Source organism: Marmota monax, unplaced genomic scaffold (assembly GCF_021218885.2).
Source record: "Marmota monax isolate L192 unplaced genomic scaffold, Marmota_monax_Labrador192_F-V1.1 WCK01_AAM20220418_F8-fsc00068, whole genome shotgun sequence".
NCBI lineage: Eukaryota > Metazoa > Chordata > Mammalia > Rodentia > Sciuridae > Marmota > Marmota monax.
In genome coordinates this window covers 3,609,734-3,631,260 of record NW_026692352.1, presented here as the reverse complement: position 1 = coordinate 3,631,260, position 21,527 = coordinate 3,609,734, and the positions used below count along the sequence as shown (strand labels likewise).

Here is a 21,527-nt window from a genome sequence, read left to right as displayed (position 1 = left end):
GGGCAGATTCTTGGAAGAAGAATGAGTATGTTTTTTTCTAAGCAGAGGTGGGAAAATCAGGAAGGGGACTAAGCACTGAAGTAAATATAGTTTTGATGGATGCTATGATAGGCCCATTAGGAGAGACTACAGGAGGAAGAGGGTTAGTCTGAAGGAGATGGTAAGTTCCATTTTAGATATGTAAATTCTGAAGAGCCTGGGAGACACTGACATGGATATATTTGGGAGGTGATCAAATATCTGTTCTTATGTGAGAATTTGGCACTGATAATTGAATTCTGAAGGTTATAGGATGTCCATCAGTTATAGGGATGCAGTCATATATACAGTGAGATATGAATTTGAATTTGGAGACCCAAGGAACATTAACATTTGAAGGATAGATGGTAAAGACTAGTACACAGTATAGTTTTTTATTTGTATAGTGTGTGATTTTTAAAAATCCTTATTTTTTTTAGATTGTGATCTTCAAGGACATTTTATTCTATTGTTAATACCTACCTAAATACCATACAAGAAGTGTATGCAGATTAGCAAATGAAGCAGACGCCATAAATTTAAATCTATAATTTATGTTGGACAATCCATGTGCAAGTCAGCCTATTTGGATAATGACTATTAAAAAAGGAGAAATGACGGTGCTTCAAGCACAGTCTTTCTTACCCTGACAGGTACTTTCAAATCTTAATATAGGTAATCTTAGCTTTCCTACATCAAAATGAATAGAAATATTATTAATAAAATAAAAAATTCCCATAAAATAAGAATACAATTAGGCAGGAAATAACAGAAATATCTTAGACCCATTTTTTTTTTTTTAAAGCAGTGGGGAGGAGTTAGGAAACTGTATGTTCATCCCTGAATGTTTTCTCTCTTGTTAGAAATGCAAGAGGCAACTTTTGCTGTCCTCTTCACAGTGTCTGTGCACAGACTGGCTGCTTCACCTTCTAGTCCCAAATGGTCTGCAACTCTGCTTTATACTAAGAGGCATAGCTTCCAGTGCATGCATTGAACTCTCCCATGGCAATCACCATGACACTGCAGTTAAGACAAACATTTCAGCTTCAAAAAAATCATGGCTGTGGGAGTGTTGCTTGTTCCTTAGCATCTGTCTGTTGACTTTGTCTATTTGCTTATCTCTAGCCTTTAAGGAAAAGCAGCATACTACTGCTGACTGACAGGTTATGGTTCCCCTCCAAAACTTAGGCATCAAGGGAGATAGGTAAGAACACCAGAGTGGGAGAAGATTAAATAGAACAAAAGTTTACAGGACAGAGAGTCTTAAGGGCCTTCTTAGTAAGTTCAGATTACCTTTAGGAGGGAGGGGGCACACAGGCAGGCAAGAACCCAAACACAAATCATTTTTAATGAGGGGAGTAACAAGCAAGGACTTTCTAGAGCCCCTATAGATTGCATTCAGGTGTTGTACCACCTGACACACATAGCTCTGAGAACCTTGGTCTCCCCAGGTTGGTTGCCCTGGGGTTTCTCTGACCTTTTGTAAAAGAACTGAAGTGTGTGGAATTATATGATACTAGGAATAACATATAGTTTGATGACTCTTTTTTATTAGAATATACTAATATATTTTGATTTTTTCTTGGTCAAATTGTATTTTTAAGGGTATTTTAAATATGTTAATCCCAGTATTTTTATTTTCCTATAATATTAAATATATATAATATATAAATAAAGGCAAATAAGCATCACTTTTGACTTTTCATTTGTAAATTCACTTTAGAACAGTGTCTTGGAAAAGGGTTATTAATTTTTTTAGTAATTATAACATTTAGTAATCTTATTATGATATGATTTTATTAAACATTCTTTTCTATTTTTATATAGGTCTAAACTTAGTCTTTTTCAATCAAGAATCAGTTTACAGAAAGCAAGTGTAAAGGTAAGTTTTTGAGAGGTGTATTTCACAATTGAGAAACCTTACCTTATATTTTAAAAGTTTGGGTCTTTTGAGAATGGAAGTTGGGTTTTTCTACTTTAGAGAAGCATTTCAAAGTCATTAACCCAGTGAGGAACTTTCCTTCCCAGTGATGGGATTTTTCACCCAGGTGTGGACACTGGACATAGCTTGCTTCCCAAGACTGCTTGAGGGGTAGGTTTGGATGCGTTACAACTCACGTAGTCTGTATATTTAACTCTTAGTCCAAGAGACAAAGTTCAGGGGCTTTCAGAAGCGCTGTAGAATCATTTCACTCAGACTTAGACCTCTGACCAGGCCTTCTGGGCTGGTGCAAGTGAGTTTTTCTGAGGGGCCCTCAAACTGGAGTACCTGTCAAGTAAGCTTAGAGACCAGAGTTTGTTGCCAGGCTCCCCACCAACAGGAAGTTCTTCTGACACATTTGGATTGTTGATTTTTAAAATACTAGTATCTAAAACCTCCAGATTTACCCATGTCTTCAAAAATAAGGAACCTTTATTTAGAACCTTTATTTTCCCATCTCAATAAACTCAAAAAAATATTTTTCAGTTCTGTAGAAAACTTTGGAATTATGTTAAGTATAAATAACAAAGGTTTAAAAATGTTTTCCCCATGTTTTCAGGTACTATTTCATTTCTTAATAGTGAAGTATAATTTTTACATACATGTAAATGTTTTCTCCACATTGTTATTTTTACTCTTGGTGGGGAGCCATTAATTGCTGTTTTTCCATACAGTATCAGTTTGCACTGATTTTTTTCCTTTTATTATTATGTTTTAGTTAAAAGCCCGGCGATCTGAGTGTAATTCCAAAGCTACCCACGCAAGGAATGATTATCTTCTTACACTAGCAGCAGCAAATGCACATCAGGATCGCTACTATCAAACAGATTTAGTTAACATTATGAAGGTAATACAGTTTTAATATCTGTGATAATTTTGTTTCATTAAAAACAAACAACCCATGAGCTGGGTGTTGTGTACATAGGATTGAGTATAGAATACTAACAAGGCTACTTTCTATTTCATTAGAATGTGCTCAATATTGGTGACCGACCTTTGTTTTCAAGTAATTTGGAATTAATTTTTAATGTTTAAAGCCAATTCACAGTAAAGGATTGCATTATTCCTTAGACATAGATGATATTTGCTAAATAGTGATTATTGATATATAAAAGATAAGATTGATATATAAAGTGTGACATAATTCTTAAGCTGGGAAACTGCTTCTGAGCTATTTCCTGCGACTCAGGTCTTTAGACTCAGTAAAATATTGAAGCTAGATAGAATCTTCAAGTACCTTCTGAATTATCAGAGAAAGGCTGGTATTTCAGCATAGTTTTATTTTTTGTTAGGTTGTACTGTTATTTGTTATTTTCTGCAAAATATTTTTTTAAAAACAGGTTTTACAAAAAAAGTATGAAAATATTTTTATAAAAAGGTGTGCTTTATATTTTTATAGTGTATTGTTTAAGAAAGTCTGAATTACTTATTAACCAGAATTTTGGCTATTTTTTGTTTTTAAAAAAACTTGGATTTTCTCCAAGTGCCATGATTTTATCTTTAGTAGGTGAAATTATGCATTAATATTTGATGATTTTTGAGTTGAACAAACAAAAAATGCTGGTGGTTATATGAAGATGTCTTCTACTCTGGGTTTTACTCTGAAATACTGAAGATTGGATTACAATTTGTATATCCTGATCTTTCCTCATCTATACTACCTATATTTATTTTGAACTTTCACAGAAGTAAAGGAAAGGGGGAAGGGGAGGAGAAGAAAACCATTTTAACCCACTGCCAGGCTGCCTCTACTTGCAGGCAGACAGACTCCACTTTGGATTGCATCTCCTTCTTTCCTGTTTTCTTAAGAACCCAAACATTGGATTATTCTATCTTTCTCTTATATTTTCAACACACCACTCTTTTTTTTTTTTTTTTAATTTTTTATTGTGGGTTGTTCAAAACATTACAAATTTCTTGACATATCATATTCTACACTTTGATTCAAGTGGGTTATGAACTCCCACCTTCGCCCCATACACAGATTGCAGAATCACATCAGTTACACATCCATTGATTTACATATTGCCATACTAGTGTCTGTTGTGCTCCGCTGCCTTTCCCATCCTCCACCCTCCCCCCTCCCCACCTCTCCCCTCCCCTCCCCTCCTCTCTCTCTACCCCCTCCACTGTATAACCCTGAGGGTCTCCTTCCATTACCATGCAATTTCCCTTCTCTCTCCCTTTCCCTCCCACCTCTCATCCCTGTTAAACGTTAATCTTCTTCTCCTGCTCTTCGTCCCTACTCTGATCTTAGTTACTCTCCTTATATCAAAGAAGACATTTGGCATTTGTTTTTTAGGGATTGGCTAGCTTCACTTAGCATAATCTGCTCTAATGCCATCCATTTCCCTGTAAATTCTATGATTTTGTCATTTTTTAATGCAGAGTGATACTCCATTGTGTATAAATGCCACATTTTTTTTATCCATTTGTCTATTGAAGGGCATCTAGATTGGTTCCACAGTCTTGCTATTGTGAACTGTGCTGCTATGAACATCTATGTAGCAGTGTCCCTGTAGCATGCTCTTTTTAGGTCTTTAGGGAATAGACCAAGAAGGGGAATAGCTGGGTCAAATGGTGGCTCCATTCCCAGCTTTCCAAGAAATCTCCATACTGCTTTCCAAATTGGCTGCACCAATCTGCAGTCCCACCAGCAATGTACAAGTGTACCCTTTTCCCCACATCCTCGCCAGCACTTGTTGTTGTTTGACTTCATAATGGCTGCCAATCTTACTGGAGTCAACACACCACTCTTAAATGTATAGTTCTTAATGACTCTTCAACACATGTATTGCTATAGTTAAATTGCTTGTTTTAGGAAATCAGCAATTAAAAATGGGGTTACAACTGGCGCAGGCAGTCTTTTTACTACAGAGGCTCTGGGAAAAGAGATCAGCTTTATCCAGAAATTACAAGTTCCTTGTTTGAAAGTAAAGATGGAACATTTCCTGAGACCTCTAGCAAAAGGCAGGAATGTTGGAGGATGTCAAACTGGACTAAGAAGTAACTTGTTGCAAAATTTCTTCTTTCCGGGCCTGAGGTTGTAGTTCAGTGGTAGAGTGCTTGCCAAATACTTGTGAGGCACTGGGTTCGATAAAAATAAATAAACAAAATAAAGGTATTGTGTCCATCTCAAACAAAAAAAAAAAATTTTTTTTTTTTAAATTTCTTCTTTCCTTTTTGTTTATTGCCTGAAATCCCCTTTTCTGCCATTTGTCCTGTTGCAACTTCTGCTGGTTAGAACATAGGTTAGAATAATGAGGCAGGAAATTATTTTATATCCAGATGAGAACTCTATGTGCCTTTCCCCAAAGAGTATTGGACATAGAGGTTAAATGTTTTAGCATCTTATTATAGTGCTTCAGACTTACCTGAGAATTGGCCTCTCATTCATTCTAGCATGATTGCTTTAGGAAAATGTATTGTTTCAAACAATATATTTACTGAAGATGATTTTTTGCACAGCATTTGATTCCCTATATCCTGTATATGTCTACCATTAGATCAAAGCTGATAATCTACAAATTAAGTATCCCTTATCTGAAATGCTTGGGACCAGAAGTGTTTCAGATTTTAGATTTTTGGATTAGAGATGCTCAGTCTTTATAACAATTTTTTTTGTCCCAGTGAATATTTATTTTTAGAGCAGCAAGGGCTATATTCAAAGCACAAAATGGACCCCTGTTACATTTTTCTTCTGTCAATTTCTACTTTCCATTTCTGTGGAAAAAAATGGACAAGATATCTCCAACTGCTTCTTTCTGAGAGAGGAAGAAGTTGGTGGGGAGTGACCTGAAGTCTTTATTCTCTATCAGGTGGGGCGTGGACAGTTAAGGGTATTCAGCATCAGGGTAATCCAGAGGTCTGTGGTTGCCATTAGTGGGTAACTGGACACGGTATACATAGGGTAGGATCATGCTAGGATAATAGTAAACAAGATAGCAAAGCATTACTTTTTTGTAAACAATTAGCACAAAAGCAGTTAGTATTTCTGCCAGTCTCTGAAAACCATGAAGACAGTAACTCATTAAACCTTAAGGTGTATTGAGGTGTCTTACACCCAGACAAAGCAGGTTCCTGCTCAGGAGATGTGAGCCACCTGGGAAAATAAAATGTCTGAAATAATCAGTAAGAAATACAGAGCTAAAGGTTAGAGTTTAAAAAGTGGAGCATCTGATGGGTCTTCCAGTCTTGATAGGAGCTGGAACTGGACAACTGAAAAAGGGGGAATACATCAAGGGCAGGGATAAGGTTTTAATGGGAGGAGTCTTATTTGGTGCTTCCTTCTTGGTGTGGTAGGTCTTGCAGTAAACAGGTTGATTGGTATTTGACAATCTGCACCTATCTTCCAGAGGCTGTCTGGCTCCAGCAAGTCACTCCCCTCTCCAGAGCTGAGTTAGAACTTGAGCAGTAGGTTAGGCAGGGGGCCATGTAATCAAGCATTCTCAAACCAGTGTATTCGTACTGGGAGTTCCTGATACCAGGCTTCCCTGCCTAATGGCTCCACCACTGCTCAGTTTATCCATGGCTCATAGATGGCTCTTGGCAAAGGTGGGATCTAACGTTCCATTGATTTGTAAGTGGAGGCCGTTTAAGACTTTAGAAACATTAGCAGAGTTGTTAGAAACATAGACAGCATTTAGTTGCTAAACTCTGTCACATTTAATATGCTTAATGCCAGTTTTTATTTTTCATCCAACAAGAAGCCATGACTTTTTAAATGCTAGAAACAGTACAAATTTCAAACCAAGATGTAGTTACCCTTTTGAAACACCAGAAAAAGGTTCTGGCTTTCAGATATATACATTGTTAATTCTATTGTAGCATTTCCTTGCTTATAAGATTCTTAACTGTTATTCTCCAGGACTCAGACCGCATTTTCTCTTAACACATTTGCTTGTGACATGACCAATTCTGTATCCTTAGCTTCCTTACTTATTTCATTAACCTCTTCCTCTTCACTCTTTTCTTGTACCAGTTGGAGTCTGTGTGTTTTTTTCAATGTTTGAGAAAGCTTCACCTTGAACTGTGAATTTCTCAGCAGCTGCTAAATGTGCTTGCCGAGGTAAAACTTCAATCTTGGCTTTCCCAAAAACTATATAGGTATCTGAATCTGGACTCTTACAGACATCTGGTTTTGTGATGACAAAGAGGATATTCTTAGATATTTTGGGATATTCATTCTAATAACCCAGCCTATCAAAGACCCAGTTTGGACATAGATTTCTGTGCCTTCTTTTCACTTTCTGTTTTGCTTTACTGACTGATTCTTCATCGATAGCATTTAGTTTTTATAATGGCACAGGTGTCCCCTACCATGAATATTTTGAAATGAGCTAATATTAGCTTAAACAGCAGCAAAACTAAAATCTTAGTCTGAGGGTAGCTTCAGTGATAAGAGTGTGCACCAAGAATGTAGAAAGCCCTGGGTTGAATCCTAGCACCACTTAAGCAAACAAACAACCCATTTTGTTTTGTGGTATAGGGAATCAAACCCATGGTCCCATGCATGCTAGGTAAGTGCTTTACTACCGAGCTATATCTCTAACCCAAATCCTATGTTTTCAAAATTGAATATACACCAAAAGAAGATGTCCTTCAATAAACCAGGAAAAAATACCTTATTTGGGGGACCTGTGCTCTGCCAAAAACAAAGAGAAAGTTAATGAACCTGACCAACTGTCAGATTATTAGGTGTTCTTGAACTTCTTTTGAAGTCCCCATGCTTGTTTTTAATCAGCATTAGGTAGATTATGCTTCTAATTTTTCGTTTCATGAAACATTTTGGAGTATTGATTTAATATAGAGGCAGAAGATCCTTAAAAATGTAGTGTGACTAACTTATTTCTTCCTCAGGCTAATTCTGTGGGTCTGCAGTATTGGAAAACTCCCATCCATCACTCTATTGGCTTCCATCACTGAATTGACCACAGTTTTGGGGTACCTTATTTAGAAATGCTTATTGTTCTGAGTAGATGTTAAGGTGATAATGCCCTAGTTAGAATCTTTTTAAAACTTATATGGACAGTTTAGAAGCAGAGGATTTTGTATTGAAGACTTAAGTACCAGAGTTTTTTCTATTGCAAAGCTGATCTTTGGTCTTGGCTTTGGAACATATTTCATCTCCTTCTGCCCTCTTAGGCACCAAAACAATTGATTATTCTATTTTCTCCATATAGTTCTTAAATTCTGCTGCTATATTGACAATTGTTGGGATCTTGATGATGATACCTCATCATGTCTGTCTTGGAGTTACACGCCACTAGTTGCCCTCTGTCTGATGCTAGCAAGTTGTCCTGAGATCTCCTTTTGCCGTCTCCTCTCTGGATCTTCAGCTTTTTGTATCATATGTCTTTTTTTTTTTCTTAGTACCTTCTTGAGAAAGGTATAGAAAGTAAGCTTTTTTGAGGTGCTGTATCTATGACAATGTCATTATTCTGTGCTTATAGTTGGGTATACAGTTAAAGGTTGAAAACTGTTTTTGCAAATGTCGGAATCCATAATCCATTGTTTTCCTGTTTCCTATATGGCTTGAGAACTCAGAGCCATCCTGGTTCTTGGATTCTTGTATCTGATTTCATTTTTTGCTTTTCGTTTTTAGAAATGATGGACTATTCTTAGTATACCCTTGGATTTCTTGGATTACTTCTTCCCTTTGTTTTTCTCTTTCTGGAACTCCTTCTATTAATATGTTGAGTCTCCTGGTCTGGTTTTTAAAATTTCTTTTCTCTCTTATTTTCCATTTTTGTTATTATGCTCTATTCCTGAGAAAATTCTTCAACTATTTTATTGAACGTTTAACTTTTTAAAAATAGTTTTATTGTCTAATTATTCCTTTTTGTTCCCTAAATCTTCCTTTTTTATACAAGGTTTCTAAGGAATATGACTATATATTGACTTTTTAAACTCCAGTGCTATCAGTAATACAGTTAACTTTCAAGTTACTTCTGCTTGTACATGCTTATATGGTATCTGTCTTAGTTTGAGGTAGGATTTGTCAAATTGGAGCTTCACTATAGGTAATCTGGTAGACCATTTATGGGGGAAGCCCCAGTATTAATATTCTTAGCTGGTTCCTCTTGAACTTGTCAAACCCCACCCCACCCCTTCACCCCCCTTACCCCCCTCACCCTCCCTCCCCTCACCCCACCCCACTCCCACTTCACCCTACCCCCCTGCCCAGTATACACACCCTCCCTGTGCTGTCTTCTGAAGTCACTTCTTCAGATCTCTTTCCTTGGGTTGTTTTCTGAAGAACACTTCCCTGACCTGGTTACTCCTCCCAACCATGAAAATGGTTTATCTCATCTTTGTAGCACTTAGTATAGTTGCAGTTTACTTAGATCTATCACTACGTGATGAGTACCTTGTCTCCCATTTACCTATACTTTCCATAAGGATAGTGGTTGTTTGTTTTATTAGAGATTTTATCCTTTCTACCTAGTTCAGTATATTTTTAATGCATGAGAAATGTTTGTGAACATTTGAACATACTGAACAAATGAATGAATAACCAATCTTGTTTTAATCCTCACGTGATAAATCATTTACTTCGTAAATGAAGAAATTAGATAAAGCTTGAATTAAAATCTGGCAAGTCTAATAGAAGGGCTGGTGTCACTAATTCTTTACATGATGCTGTTTCTTTGGACTTATTTCTTCTTTTTTTTTTTTGTTAAATGGAGCATTGTCTTCCTCTTTTGGCTTCCATAAGGAGCCATGAGATGATGAAAGTGTTTTTGTTCATTTTGAAGCGTGGTATACAAGTTACATTATTTTTTTAAATAACAGAAGTTCTAGCCGGGCCTTGTGGCACATGCCTGAATCTCAGTGACTTAGGCTGAGGCAGAAGGGTTGCCAAGTTTTAGGCAAGCCTTGGCAATTTATTCATTTTATTTATTTATTTATTTATTTATTTATTTATTTATTTATTTATTTTTACAGCATATTTGAATACTTTATTAAGCACACTGGGATAACGAATAAGGTGGAGAAAAAGTATAAGCTTCATCTTTACAATTCTGTTGGTGAGGACAGTCAATTAAAATAATCATTGTGTAGTGTTATAAAATCAAAAACACAGGGATTTTTGTCAAATGGCTAAAATATAGATAATAGCCCTTAAACTTGTATGATATTTTTGGAGAATTTTTAGCTAGATTCATTCCTCAGTGACTTGCAATACCCTGGTATGATTATTAGGGCAATATTACAATTACTATGAGCAGAGAACTTGATACTTGAATAAGTTCAAAAGATGACATAGCAAACAATGAAGACTAGAGAGAAGCTGAATTTCATGATTTTACATTTATGTTCCCAGTTTTAAATGACATTGATTTCCATCTTTAATTTCATTTTGTGTGAAAATTGTGAGAATTCAAGATTCTGTATAAAGTTATGTGTATGATTTTCACCTTTGCTTACTGAAGCTTGCAAAAAGCACAAGGACACAAAAAGACTGAAGGGTGGGTAAAGAGAAAGCTTGGGGAAATCAAAGGTTGAAAGTCGAATGCTAAATAGATAAAAGGTTGAGGAAGAAGAAAAATGTAAGAGAGCTAATGTATTACAATTTTCAAACTAAGATATAATATTCAAGTCCTGATTTAAGAAGCTAAAGAACACTGGTAGACCTACCCAAGTTCCATATATGCTGAATGTTTGTTTGTTTAACATACACAGTAGTCCATTTAATCAATAATTTTACTTACAGCTTTCAAACATTGGCAGTTTGGAGACCATGTGACTCCTATTGAATACCTCAAACCTTTGTTAGTTAACATCTTTTGTCCCTTCCTCTAATGCTTCTCTTCCAACATCGCTATACAGTGTTCTAATCATGACCAGATATTCTAAACACTGTCATTGTTTAGAGACTCAGGCACAGCATATCTATACCTCCTGGTAGCAGGTAATCCTCAGCCATACCAGTGCTTTCTTAATTGCCATTCCCAAACAAATAATCTCTAGGGAATTCTATTTTGGCATAATAAATGTATTTATGGGTTCCTTTTACTTCTTCCAGTAAATGCTGAATATGAAACCAGCCTTGGCAATTTAGACCCTGCGACAAAATAAAAGGGCTGGGGATGTGGTTTAGTGTTAGAGTACCATGGGTTCGATCCCCAGTATGCAAAATAAATAAAAGAAATTCTAGTATATTTTAGATAACTCTTGTTTTATTTTGTTTGTTTTGTTTGTGGGAAGGAGAGTGTAAAAGAGACTTCAGTGCTTGGGAGTGAGAATGGAGCAACTATTTAGGTGCCTAGCATTATAAGATACTACAAGTGCTTTAAAAACCATTATTTATTTAGTTTTTATAATATATTTCCTAATAAATTTATTTATTAAACTTATTTAACAGATCAACCTCAGAGACTCAGTGACATCCAGTTATTATATTATAGCCAGGACTTAAGGTCTCGGTGTTCTTTCCTAGACACTCTGGTGTTTTCTTACTCCCATACCATTCCTTGTTAGTAAAAAATAATATAATAAGCAGTAGTATATAGTGAATATAGTAGTATATAGTGAATATCATGAATTCTGAGAGAATTATAGAATAAAATTATTTGTTGAACATTGCACATTCTCTCCTGTTCTAAATATTCTTAAAATGATGATCATGTCTCTATCTAAATATAAATATTTGGACAGCTTCCCCAAGGCATACTTTTTATTCCTTAAGCAACCATTGATTAGAACAGATACTAAATATATATTGCTCTGTGTCTGTATATTGTCAGGCCAGTGTTCTTTTTTTTTTTTTTTAACTTCAAAGTAAAATAAATAAAAATCTATTGCTAAACCATGGACCTGAGATAACCAGTTTAATCAGATCTATAGAGAGCAACTTAACTGGCTGCTGGAAAATGAGATAGTTGTTCCTTAAATGTTCTTTTGAATAACATGATCTTATAAAATATTTTTCTTTTTAAGAGTTCATACAATATTTTCTTTGTGGTTTGGATGAAGAAAAATAAGGCACAGTACATCAGAGTAGAAAAGATAGCATTAGTCAATCTAATGAAAGACTTTAAAAGCTTAATAATATTGGGAGCTTATTTCTAGACAAATGTTTTTTGTTCTCATTGAAAGTTAAACATGTCTGGACTAGTTGATAATTGGGCAAAGTAATTAAAAACTTTATCTGACATATAATATCTAGAAAATATGATAATTTGGCGTATCTTTTGCAGACTCTTTGGGGGGAGTAGTCAATAAAGAGAAAAATATTATTGGTGTTCAAGTCCTTTTTCTGGCTTTTCTAGCTAAGCGTTAATTATTCCAAAAAGTCTTCCTCATTCATATTTAGATTGTATAGCTCTCATCTTTTTTATTTTGAGTTCTGGCTTTTCTGGTATCTCTGCCATCTCTAGCTGGTATACTTCTCTTTCATCTAGTAATACTTTTTCACTTAATGAATTAGCATGGAAGTCCCCAGATTTCAAACTTGGCTTTCTGCTTCTCTTGTTTTACATCCTTTTTGAAAGTCCCTTTTCTTAGGGAGAATAATCATTTGCCCAGTTTCTGCTAATACTATACAGTTCTTAAATATGTCTGCAATCTTATCCTTAACATTATCCATATTTATTATGCTTTATCCATCTGTGGCAGAAACTTTTCTAAATTAGAAGCAGTTCATTTCCTCCCCCCCCCTCTCCCCATGGTTTCCACCAGTAATCACCCCATCCTAGGAATCAGGTGATGAGTACTCTCAATCTAGCTTCCAGGGCTTAGAAACTGTAATGTCCAATAATGGCAGTCCTTCGGTACATTGTGACTATGTAAGTTAGTTAAAAATGAATAAATTTTGGGCCCAAGGAGGGGGAAGCCGTGAGATCAGGTTGAGGGGGCAGGCCCAAGTGTGGACGAGGCCAGGTGGCTGTTTTGAGGCCCTACTGTCTCTTGGCATTTGCCTCTTCAGTCCTGTCATCTCTGCAGCTATCACTACTAGAGGATCGTCTGCCCTTTGCTTCAGACAGACAGGCACACACACACACACACACACACACACACAGCAAGTAGTAGTTGAATAGGAGAAGAATGGCGTTGAAACAGATTTCCAGCAACAAGTGCTTTGGGGTATTGCAGAACATTTTGAACATGACAGTGTTGATCTGAACTGCAAAAGGAAATTTTCTGTCTACTTACCACCAAAGGCAGAAAGTAGAAAGTGCCCTGTACTACATTGGTTGCCTGGCTTAATTTGCACAGAACAATTTTATATCAAAATCTCGTTATTATCAGGCTGCCTCAGAACACAGCCTTATCATTTGTTCCCAGATACCAGCCCTCATAGCTGTAATACTAAAGGAGAAGATGGAGAGCTGGGGTGTCCGCACTGTTGGCTGGGTTTTATGTGAATATCACTGAAGATTCTTGGAAAAGTAACTACAGAATGTACTCTTAGGTAACGAAGAAGCTTCCCAAATCATAAATACCAGTTTTTCAGTGGACCCCCAGTGGATGTCTATTTCTGGCCACTTTATGGGAGGTCAAGGAGCTCTAATTTGTCCTTTGAAAAATCCCGGAAAATTCAAAACTGTGTCAGCATTTGCTCCAGTTTGCAACCCAGTGCTGTGTCCATGGAGCACAAAAACCTTTAGTAAATATTTGGGAACAGATCAAAATAAAGGAAAGGAATATGATGCAACCCATCTTGTGAAGTCCTGTCCAGGTTCTCAGTTGGACAAGGGAAAAATGACCAGTTTCTTCTAGATGGACATTTACTCCCTGATGATTTCATAGCTGCCTATATAGAAAAGAAAATTTCTATTGTTTGTAGATGATAGGAGGGCTATGATCATAGCTACTACTCCATTGCAACCTTTATAATCAATCATTATGCAAAATACCTGAATGCATGAAAAACTTCTGATAAGAGAATCTCTTCAGGATTATAAAAGTTATAATAAACAGAATTGCTGAGGAAAAACATTTTGAAACATTGGATTTCATGGTGCCAAAAGAACTTCATTCTACACTTGAATCTCCTGAATAAATATATAAAATCTGAAAAAAAAGAATAAATTTTAAAATTCTTTTTACTGTCACAGTAGCCATAGTTTAAGTGTTCAGAAACCAATGTGGCTAGTGACTACCATATTGGACTGTGCAGATGTATTTTCATTGTCTCAGAGCGCTACTGGACAACAGTGCTCTGGAGCTTAGTTTTTACTTGTTTTTCTTCCATTGTGACTTCTTCTGTCCACTATCAACCCTACTGACCATTTTTCTTGATAACTACAGCTATAATTACATTCTGTTATTTCAGGAGTAATTCCATTTTCACTTGTACTCTAGACCTTTATTTATACCTTATAATAGAACAGAAGTTGGAAAACATTTTCTATAAAGGGCCAGATAATATATATTTTAGGTTTCTGTGTAGTAACCACTCAACTCTGCATTTGAGTTTTTACTTGGTGATAGGCGCTTGATGATACAAAAATGAATTGGATATGATCCATGCCATCATTGAGCCACAAATAAGAAGGTTATGATTCTCTGGAGCAGCTCTCCAGGGGCTTATGGAATATGATACAGTAGATCCTTTTCCTGCTATATTGATCATATTATGCTTGGCTCCCTGAGACACAAAGAGAGTCTTTTGCCAGTCTTATCAAACTTCAAAAACAGTTGTTTTAAGATATTTTTAGAAGTCAAATATTTTCAGACTCCTATATGGAATCTTTATACATAAAGCAGATGAAGGGGAAAGCTATTTGGTTGTAAAACTTGAGAGCGTGTTCCTCTTTGTGTGTGTTTCCCACTCCTCTCACCTGCCTGTGCCACTTCCCTTACTTCTTTCTGTGGTTCCTGAGGTGTTGTGCTGAATACTACAGTTCCTTGAAATATAGTTTGGAAACAAATGTTCTAAAAAAGGATATTCCAACTAACAAATTTCTTGTAAAATTTTAAGTTTTATCTAGATGATCTTCATTCTAGAGTTTACCAATTAATCTTTTAAAAATGTAAATTAGAACCTAGTAATCTATACCCTGCAGTGGCCAGTTCATCAGAACAGGCTTAGACATTGTAGCTTGACTCTGAGTTGAGTATCTTTGCTGGAGAATCAACAGTGAGTGAGGGCTACTGAAGCTGAGCATTCATAGAACTATTTAAGAGAAGCATATAGAGCTGGGGTTGTAGTTCAGTGGCAGAGCACTTGCCTAGCACATGTGAGGCACTGGGTTCAATCCTTAGCACCGCATAAAAATAATTAAAGGTATTGTATCCATCAAAAAGAGTAATATATAGGGTGACAAGAGTAAGAACTTCGAAGAAATTAACTTGTTTTAAAAAATCTGTTTTGGAGAAGTATAGTTAACATATAATAAAATGCAATGGTATGTCAAATCCATTTCATGCATTCCCACTTTGAATCTCTTACTTCCTGTGTTACTACCAGCTAGAGAAAACTCTTAAAGGGCTAGTGTGATTATGTTAAACCTACCCAGATAATCTTTTTTTTCTTGCCATTTATGATAACACAATCACAAGAATGATATCTCATCATATTCACTATGTTTTTTGTGTGAATCTGACTACTCTAAGTATCTCATATAAGTAGAATTATGATTTATCCTTTTGTGTCTGGCTTATTTCACTTAGCGTAATGTTTTCAAGGTTCATCTATGTTGTAGTATATGTCAGAATTTCATTATTTTATAAGGCCGAATAATATTCCATTGTATTTACATACCATGTGTTATTTATTTATCCACTGATAAATGTGCGTTCCTTCTGCCTTTTAGCTATCGTGAAAAATGCTGTATGAGCATGGAATACGTATTTTGAGTTCCGATTTTCAGTTCTTTATACACACACACACACACACACACACATATGTATTTTTTGGTAGTGGGAATTGAACCCAAGAGTTCATGTTGTAGCATGTGTTACTATTTATTCCTTTTTATGATTGAATAATGATATACCACGTTTTATTTACCCATTCATTAGTTGGTTAACATTTGGATTATTTTTACTTATTAACTATTACCTATCTGTCTCTTTATTCTCATCTCAGATCTCTCCCTTTACTCTTTACCCTTCAATGAGTGACTCTTTTTAGTTTCTCAACCATACCAATCTCTTTCCTATACCAGTGCCTCTTCACTATCACATTCACTTTTTTAAATTAACTTTTATTTGTTCTAATTAGTCATACATAACAGTATAATGCATTTTGATGCATCATACATAAATGGAGTATAACTTCTCATTCGTCTGTTGCACATGATGTAGAGTCACACATCTACATCAGGTCATGTAATTACATTAGGTCATGTAATCATACGTGCACATAGGGTAATAATGTCCAATTCATTCTACTGTCATTCACATTCACTTTCTTAACTCCTGCATTTTCCTGTAGTGCTGGGAATCTAACCCAGGTCATTACATACACTAGGCACACTTTCTTAAGTCTTAGGGTTCACACATAGTTCTAACCTATTTCTGTAGGAAAGCCTTCCTCAAACTATATTAAATACATTCCTCTATTTTATATTCTCCTAGCATCAGGTTTTTTAATACTCTTCTTAACTTGTAATTGTATACTTGATTATATTTTTTTTGTTTTACCTCCTGCCCTTAGTATGCTACAAATTCTTAAAAACAAAATTGTGTGTTTTCTGCTTACAGCTGTATTGCTTGAGCTTAGCATAGTACCAACATATGTATCTGTTAAGTATATTAATGCATGAAATCTATTTGTGGTGAAACCTATCAACAGTACAGAGTTTTCATCTAATCCACGCTCTGTTAAATCTTGTTCACAATCAAATATAACATACTGCCTAAAGAAGAAAAGTTTTAAAGTAAGGCAAGTTTTGTTTGATTCCTGATTTTATCACTTAAATAGTTTTGTGAACATAGGCAAATTATTTCCCTTCTGAAAGCCTCAGATAACTAGTATATAATATGAAGTTGCTAGTAAGTATCCTAGTTGCTTTGGGAGTATTCAGGGAGGTAAAGTATAGTAAGCATTTCTACCTTGACCCGGTATACAGTAAGCACACAATAAATGTAAAAGTTATTATTATCATATTATTATTATAAGGTGCTTAGACATTGATGAATTCAGAAACTTCGTTGAGAGTCTACTAGTACCTGGTACTCTTCTGAATATTTAAGATATACCAGTTAAACAAAGACAGACTTAATAAAAAGTACACATGGAATCACTCTGTATATGTCAGGTGCTCATCTAAACTATTTACTTTCATTAATCTACCAGTTTTCTGTGAATAGATACTATTATCATTATCCCTATTTTTATCAAAGAAGTAATTGAAACAAAAAAAGATAAGTATCTTGCCCAGGTTACACAGGCAGGCAGGCAGTGACACAGCTAAACCATGGATTAAACCAGCCTACCTCCCATGTACTTTCTTCTAACCACTTTGCAGTACTACATTTTGTCCAGGGTCATTTCCACTAATGCCTGATGAATGAGGATATTTCATTTCTTTGGCAGATCTACAGTCTAGTAACTTTAAATATTTAAAAAATAAATGAAGCCAGGCATAGTGCACACGCTTGTCATATTAGAGACTCTGGAGGCTGAGGCTGAAGGATTGCAAGTTCAAGGCCAGCCTCAGCAACTCCATGAGACCCCCAGCAACTTAGCAAGACCCTGTCTCAAAATAAAAGTTAAAAATAATTGTGGAATTATGGATGTGGCTCAGTGGTTAAGTGCCCCTGAGTTTAGGCCCCAGCACAAAGATAGATAGATAGATAGATAGATAGATAGATAGATAGATAGGGTCCATTATGGTCTCATTTTGTTTTGACTTTTATTTAATCTATGATGACTCCTGATGATTACCTCCACCTTTTTACATTGTGAAGGTATTTGTTCAATCATCTTTTCCAGAAGTTGATAGGAAGTCATGTTATCTCTGTCATTTTTATGTAAGGCACATTTTTACTAAAAAAAGTAAGGGGAAAACCTTAAAGTTTATGCCCTAGTTGACAATGATTGAAGGAAGAAAATCTCAAAGTATAAATAGAGTCATCACTTAACTTATATAAAATATATTCTGTACATTTTCCCAATTTTACATTGACTGCCAACAGCCTATACCAGTGATTATTAAGTTGTGTGTGTGTGTGTTTTTTTTTTTTTTTTTTTTTGTCTCAGACCTCTTTATACTCCTAAAAATCATTGAGAACCCAAGGAACTTTTATAGATGTGGGTTTGCTTAATGATACTTACTGTGTTTGACATTTAAATTGAGAAATCTTTTAGACACAAGAATGCCTAGGTACAGATTTCACTAGCTGTCAGAGTGTCTGTGTCCTCACCTAATTTCAAGCCTCTGTAAAACTCCACTACGTGCTTGTGAGAGGATGAAAGTGGAAAATGCAGATGATGTCTTAGTATTATTATGAAAATAATTCTGATCTTGCACATTCTCCCAGCTGTCCCTTGTTCTCACATTGGGTAACTTCTGCCATATACTAAATAATGTTATTACTGTCTTCAGCTGGAAGAAACTACTAACACTAAAATTGAAGATCTGATTGAATGTTTCAATAATAGTACTTGTTAAGGACTACCTAAATGCTTCAGATGCTTTTAGAGATGGAACAGAATCAGCCTCTTAATGCAGAGAGCTTAGTATTTACACATTGAATTGAAATGCAGAGGACAAAGTGTTAAGTGACATGCTCTTACTTTAGTACCACTTGCAATTTATAAACTGAGTTGCATAATACCATAAGATATATTTGACTGCTTGTAATTCTCTTAACATATGATTAAACAAAAACAACAGCATATTTAGAGATATTAACTTTGCATTTTGTTTAGGGTAGCTTACTTAGTAACTTGCTGGAAAGATTTGGGTAAATAGAGAGCAGAGAATATTGCTATTCTCAAGTCACTTAATATTCAGTTCTCAAAAGTGTTTATTTCTCAACTACACATACTTCCTGTACTTAAAACAGGACTAAATGCACAGTTCAAAATGACCTGGAAACACCTAGATATGATATACCCATAGAGCAGCTAAGAATTGGAAAGGCAGAAGCTTTGTATTTAAACTGGACATTAAAGAAGAAAAAAAGGGTCCAAAGTTATTGTATTGAAGATGAGAAGCACCAAGTGAGCAGTGCTAAGACACCTTCTTTATGTGTGTAGTACCTCCCCATTCCTAGGTCATCTTGTATCCACTATGCGACCAGCCAAAAGTGCTTTAGATCAAAGGTAGGAAAAAATGATGACAGAAGTGCTTGCACCTCCCTCCCTAAGCACACTTTACTCTGCTTTGACCCCCATGTTTCTGTTTGTCCTTCATATAACTTGGGAATTCTTATTATCAGAGTATATTTCAAAAGCAGGGATTCTTTATTATCCTCTTCTTTATATTATGCTCTTCTCCCACACCTACCCCAATATTATCAGGACAGAACTTTTTTGGTAGTTACAGAACGGGGGATAATATTTTTATTGGAAATCTTTGCAGCTTTAAAGGAATAGGGATGGCAAATTGATTTTAGTTTATGTGCCTGTTGTAATAAATTAATGGCAGCTTGTTAGTGTACTGGGCCAAGAATTATTCTGAGATTCCCAGGCCAGCCCCATTAGCAATCGTGGTCTTAGCTTCTGTTGATCATCATGCGATTTACATAATCTGTAGATCTCAGTTGAAACAGGGACTGACTTGGATTGCTCCTTTCAGGAAACACAGAAAGTTACTGGGAGCAGATTCTTTGAAATGGCTATGTGCAGTTTATTGCAAGCAAGCCCATGTTTAGTGTGCCCCTGACTGTGACCGTGGGAGCAAATCTAAATTAACAGTCTTGATTGTTAATCTCAGAATGGGCTGCATCTCTCTGATGTATAAAGACTGTAGAATATATGAAATGGAAGAATAACAATTAAAATAAGATTAAGATTTCAAAAATAAGTGAAGAGTAGTGATAGAATTTTACAGACTAGTTAGGCCTATGAATCTCAAGTGGCTTGAGCCTCCCAGCTTCTAATAGTAGAAAGATTCACAACTCATGTACATACATGCAAAGGGTTACTATGAGCCTGCATCATATCCTGTAGAAGTGCTGAAGCAGAAAAATAACTGGACTAATCAAGTCCAGTACTCTTACTTTCATAGATGGCATCCAGGCTACTTGTTTCAGTAGGCTAGAATGTTCTTTTATAAAAATAAGATTCTGAATTGCTTTTTTTAATCAACTAAAAAATTTATTCCTTAGGGAGATTTGGTTGAAGATAGTTTTACTTAAATTTTGTCACTTTTAAGTGATTATACATAAAACATGGAAGATTTAAGAGACCATTCTCTGAGTGGTGGGAGTTTTGTTTTATATTGATTTTTTTTTTTTGGGGGGGGGGCATTACTGGGGATTGAATGCCAGGCCCCTATACCACTGAAATACATCCCCAGCCCTTTTTATTTTTTATTTTGAGACAAGACAGGGTCTTGTTAAATTTCTGAAGTTGGCCTTGAACTTGTGATCCTCCTGCCTCTGCCTCTCAAGTCACTGGGATTACAGGCATGTGCTGTCTGAGAGCAAATTGCAGACTTGATGCCTCATCATCTCTAAATACTCTAGATGTTATCGCCTCCAAACAAGGCTATTCTACCTAACCATCCACATTAGGAAATCAGCATCATTATATAAATATCATCCAGTTTACATATCAAATCCAAATTCTACCAAATGTTCAAAAATATCTCTTTCTGGTTAATTCAATTGCATATCTCTTTAGATTCCTTCCATCTGGAAGAGGTTTGTTTTTTTTTTAAAGTTTTTTAGTTTTTATCCTGTCTTTCATAACTTTGACAGTTTTAAAGTATACAGCCTCCAAATCTGTTGGGTGCCTCTCAGGCCATGCATTCTTGGCAAAAATATCTCAGAAAAGATGCTGTGTCTTCTCAGTATACCATATCTAGAGATGTATGAGTGATATAATCACCTGTCTCATTCCTGGTGATGTTACTCTTGATCACCTAGTCAATTTGGTATCTGCTGTGTTTTCTTCCACTATAAAATAATCTTTTTTCCTATGTAATGATGTTATATCTGAATGTGTTTCCCAAAAATACATAGGTAATGGTATTCGAAGGTAGTCTTGGGGAGGTAAGTAAGTCATGAGGGCACAGCCTTCATGGTAGCTTTCATGCCTTTGTAAGGCCTGAGAGAGAGACCCCTCACTCTTTCTACCATGTGAGGACACAATGAAAAGGTGTTGTCTGCGAACCTGGGAGTGGACCCTCACTAGACACTGAGTCTGCTGATGCCTCCATCTTGGACTTCCCAGCATCCAGTAGGGTGAGAAGTAAATTTCTGTTGTCTATAAATCTTCTAGTTAATGATATTGGTTACACAATCCAAACAGACCAAGAAATAATATTTTGTGAGGAAACTGTGCCAATTGTATTCCTCATCAGACCTCCACCTACCAGCCCTAGCATTCTTTAAGTGAACCCTCCTGAACTCAACCACTTTTATGATGGTTACCAAATAGTAATTTTCTATTTTTCATCAT

General features: G+C 35.8%; 1 protein-coding gene and 1 pseudogene across 5 annotated transcripts in view; both read left to right on the top strand.

Annotated features, from left to right (window-relative positions):
• The window catches only part of Fchsd2 (FCH and double SH3 domains 2), a 237,498-nt gene that overhangs the window by 113,865 nt on the left and 102,106 nt on the right, over window positions 1-21,527 (top strand). For all 5 annotated transcript variants that reach the window (XM_046441893.2, XM_046441892.2, XM_046441894.2 and 2 more), the window contains 2 exons: window positions 1,846-1,900; window positions 2,718-2,846. In XM_046441893.2, the coding sequence (XP_046297849.1) occupies window positions 1,846-1,900; window positions 2,718-2,846 (184 nt within the window). The remainder of the gene's footprint in view (window positions 1-1,845; window positions 1,901-2,717; window positions 2,847-21,527) is intronic.
• Window positions 9,155-21,527, top strand: part of LOC131424102 (S-formylglutathione hydrolase-like) — a 34,279-nt pseudogene continuing 21,906 nt past the window's right edge.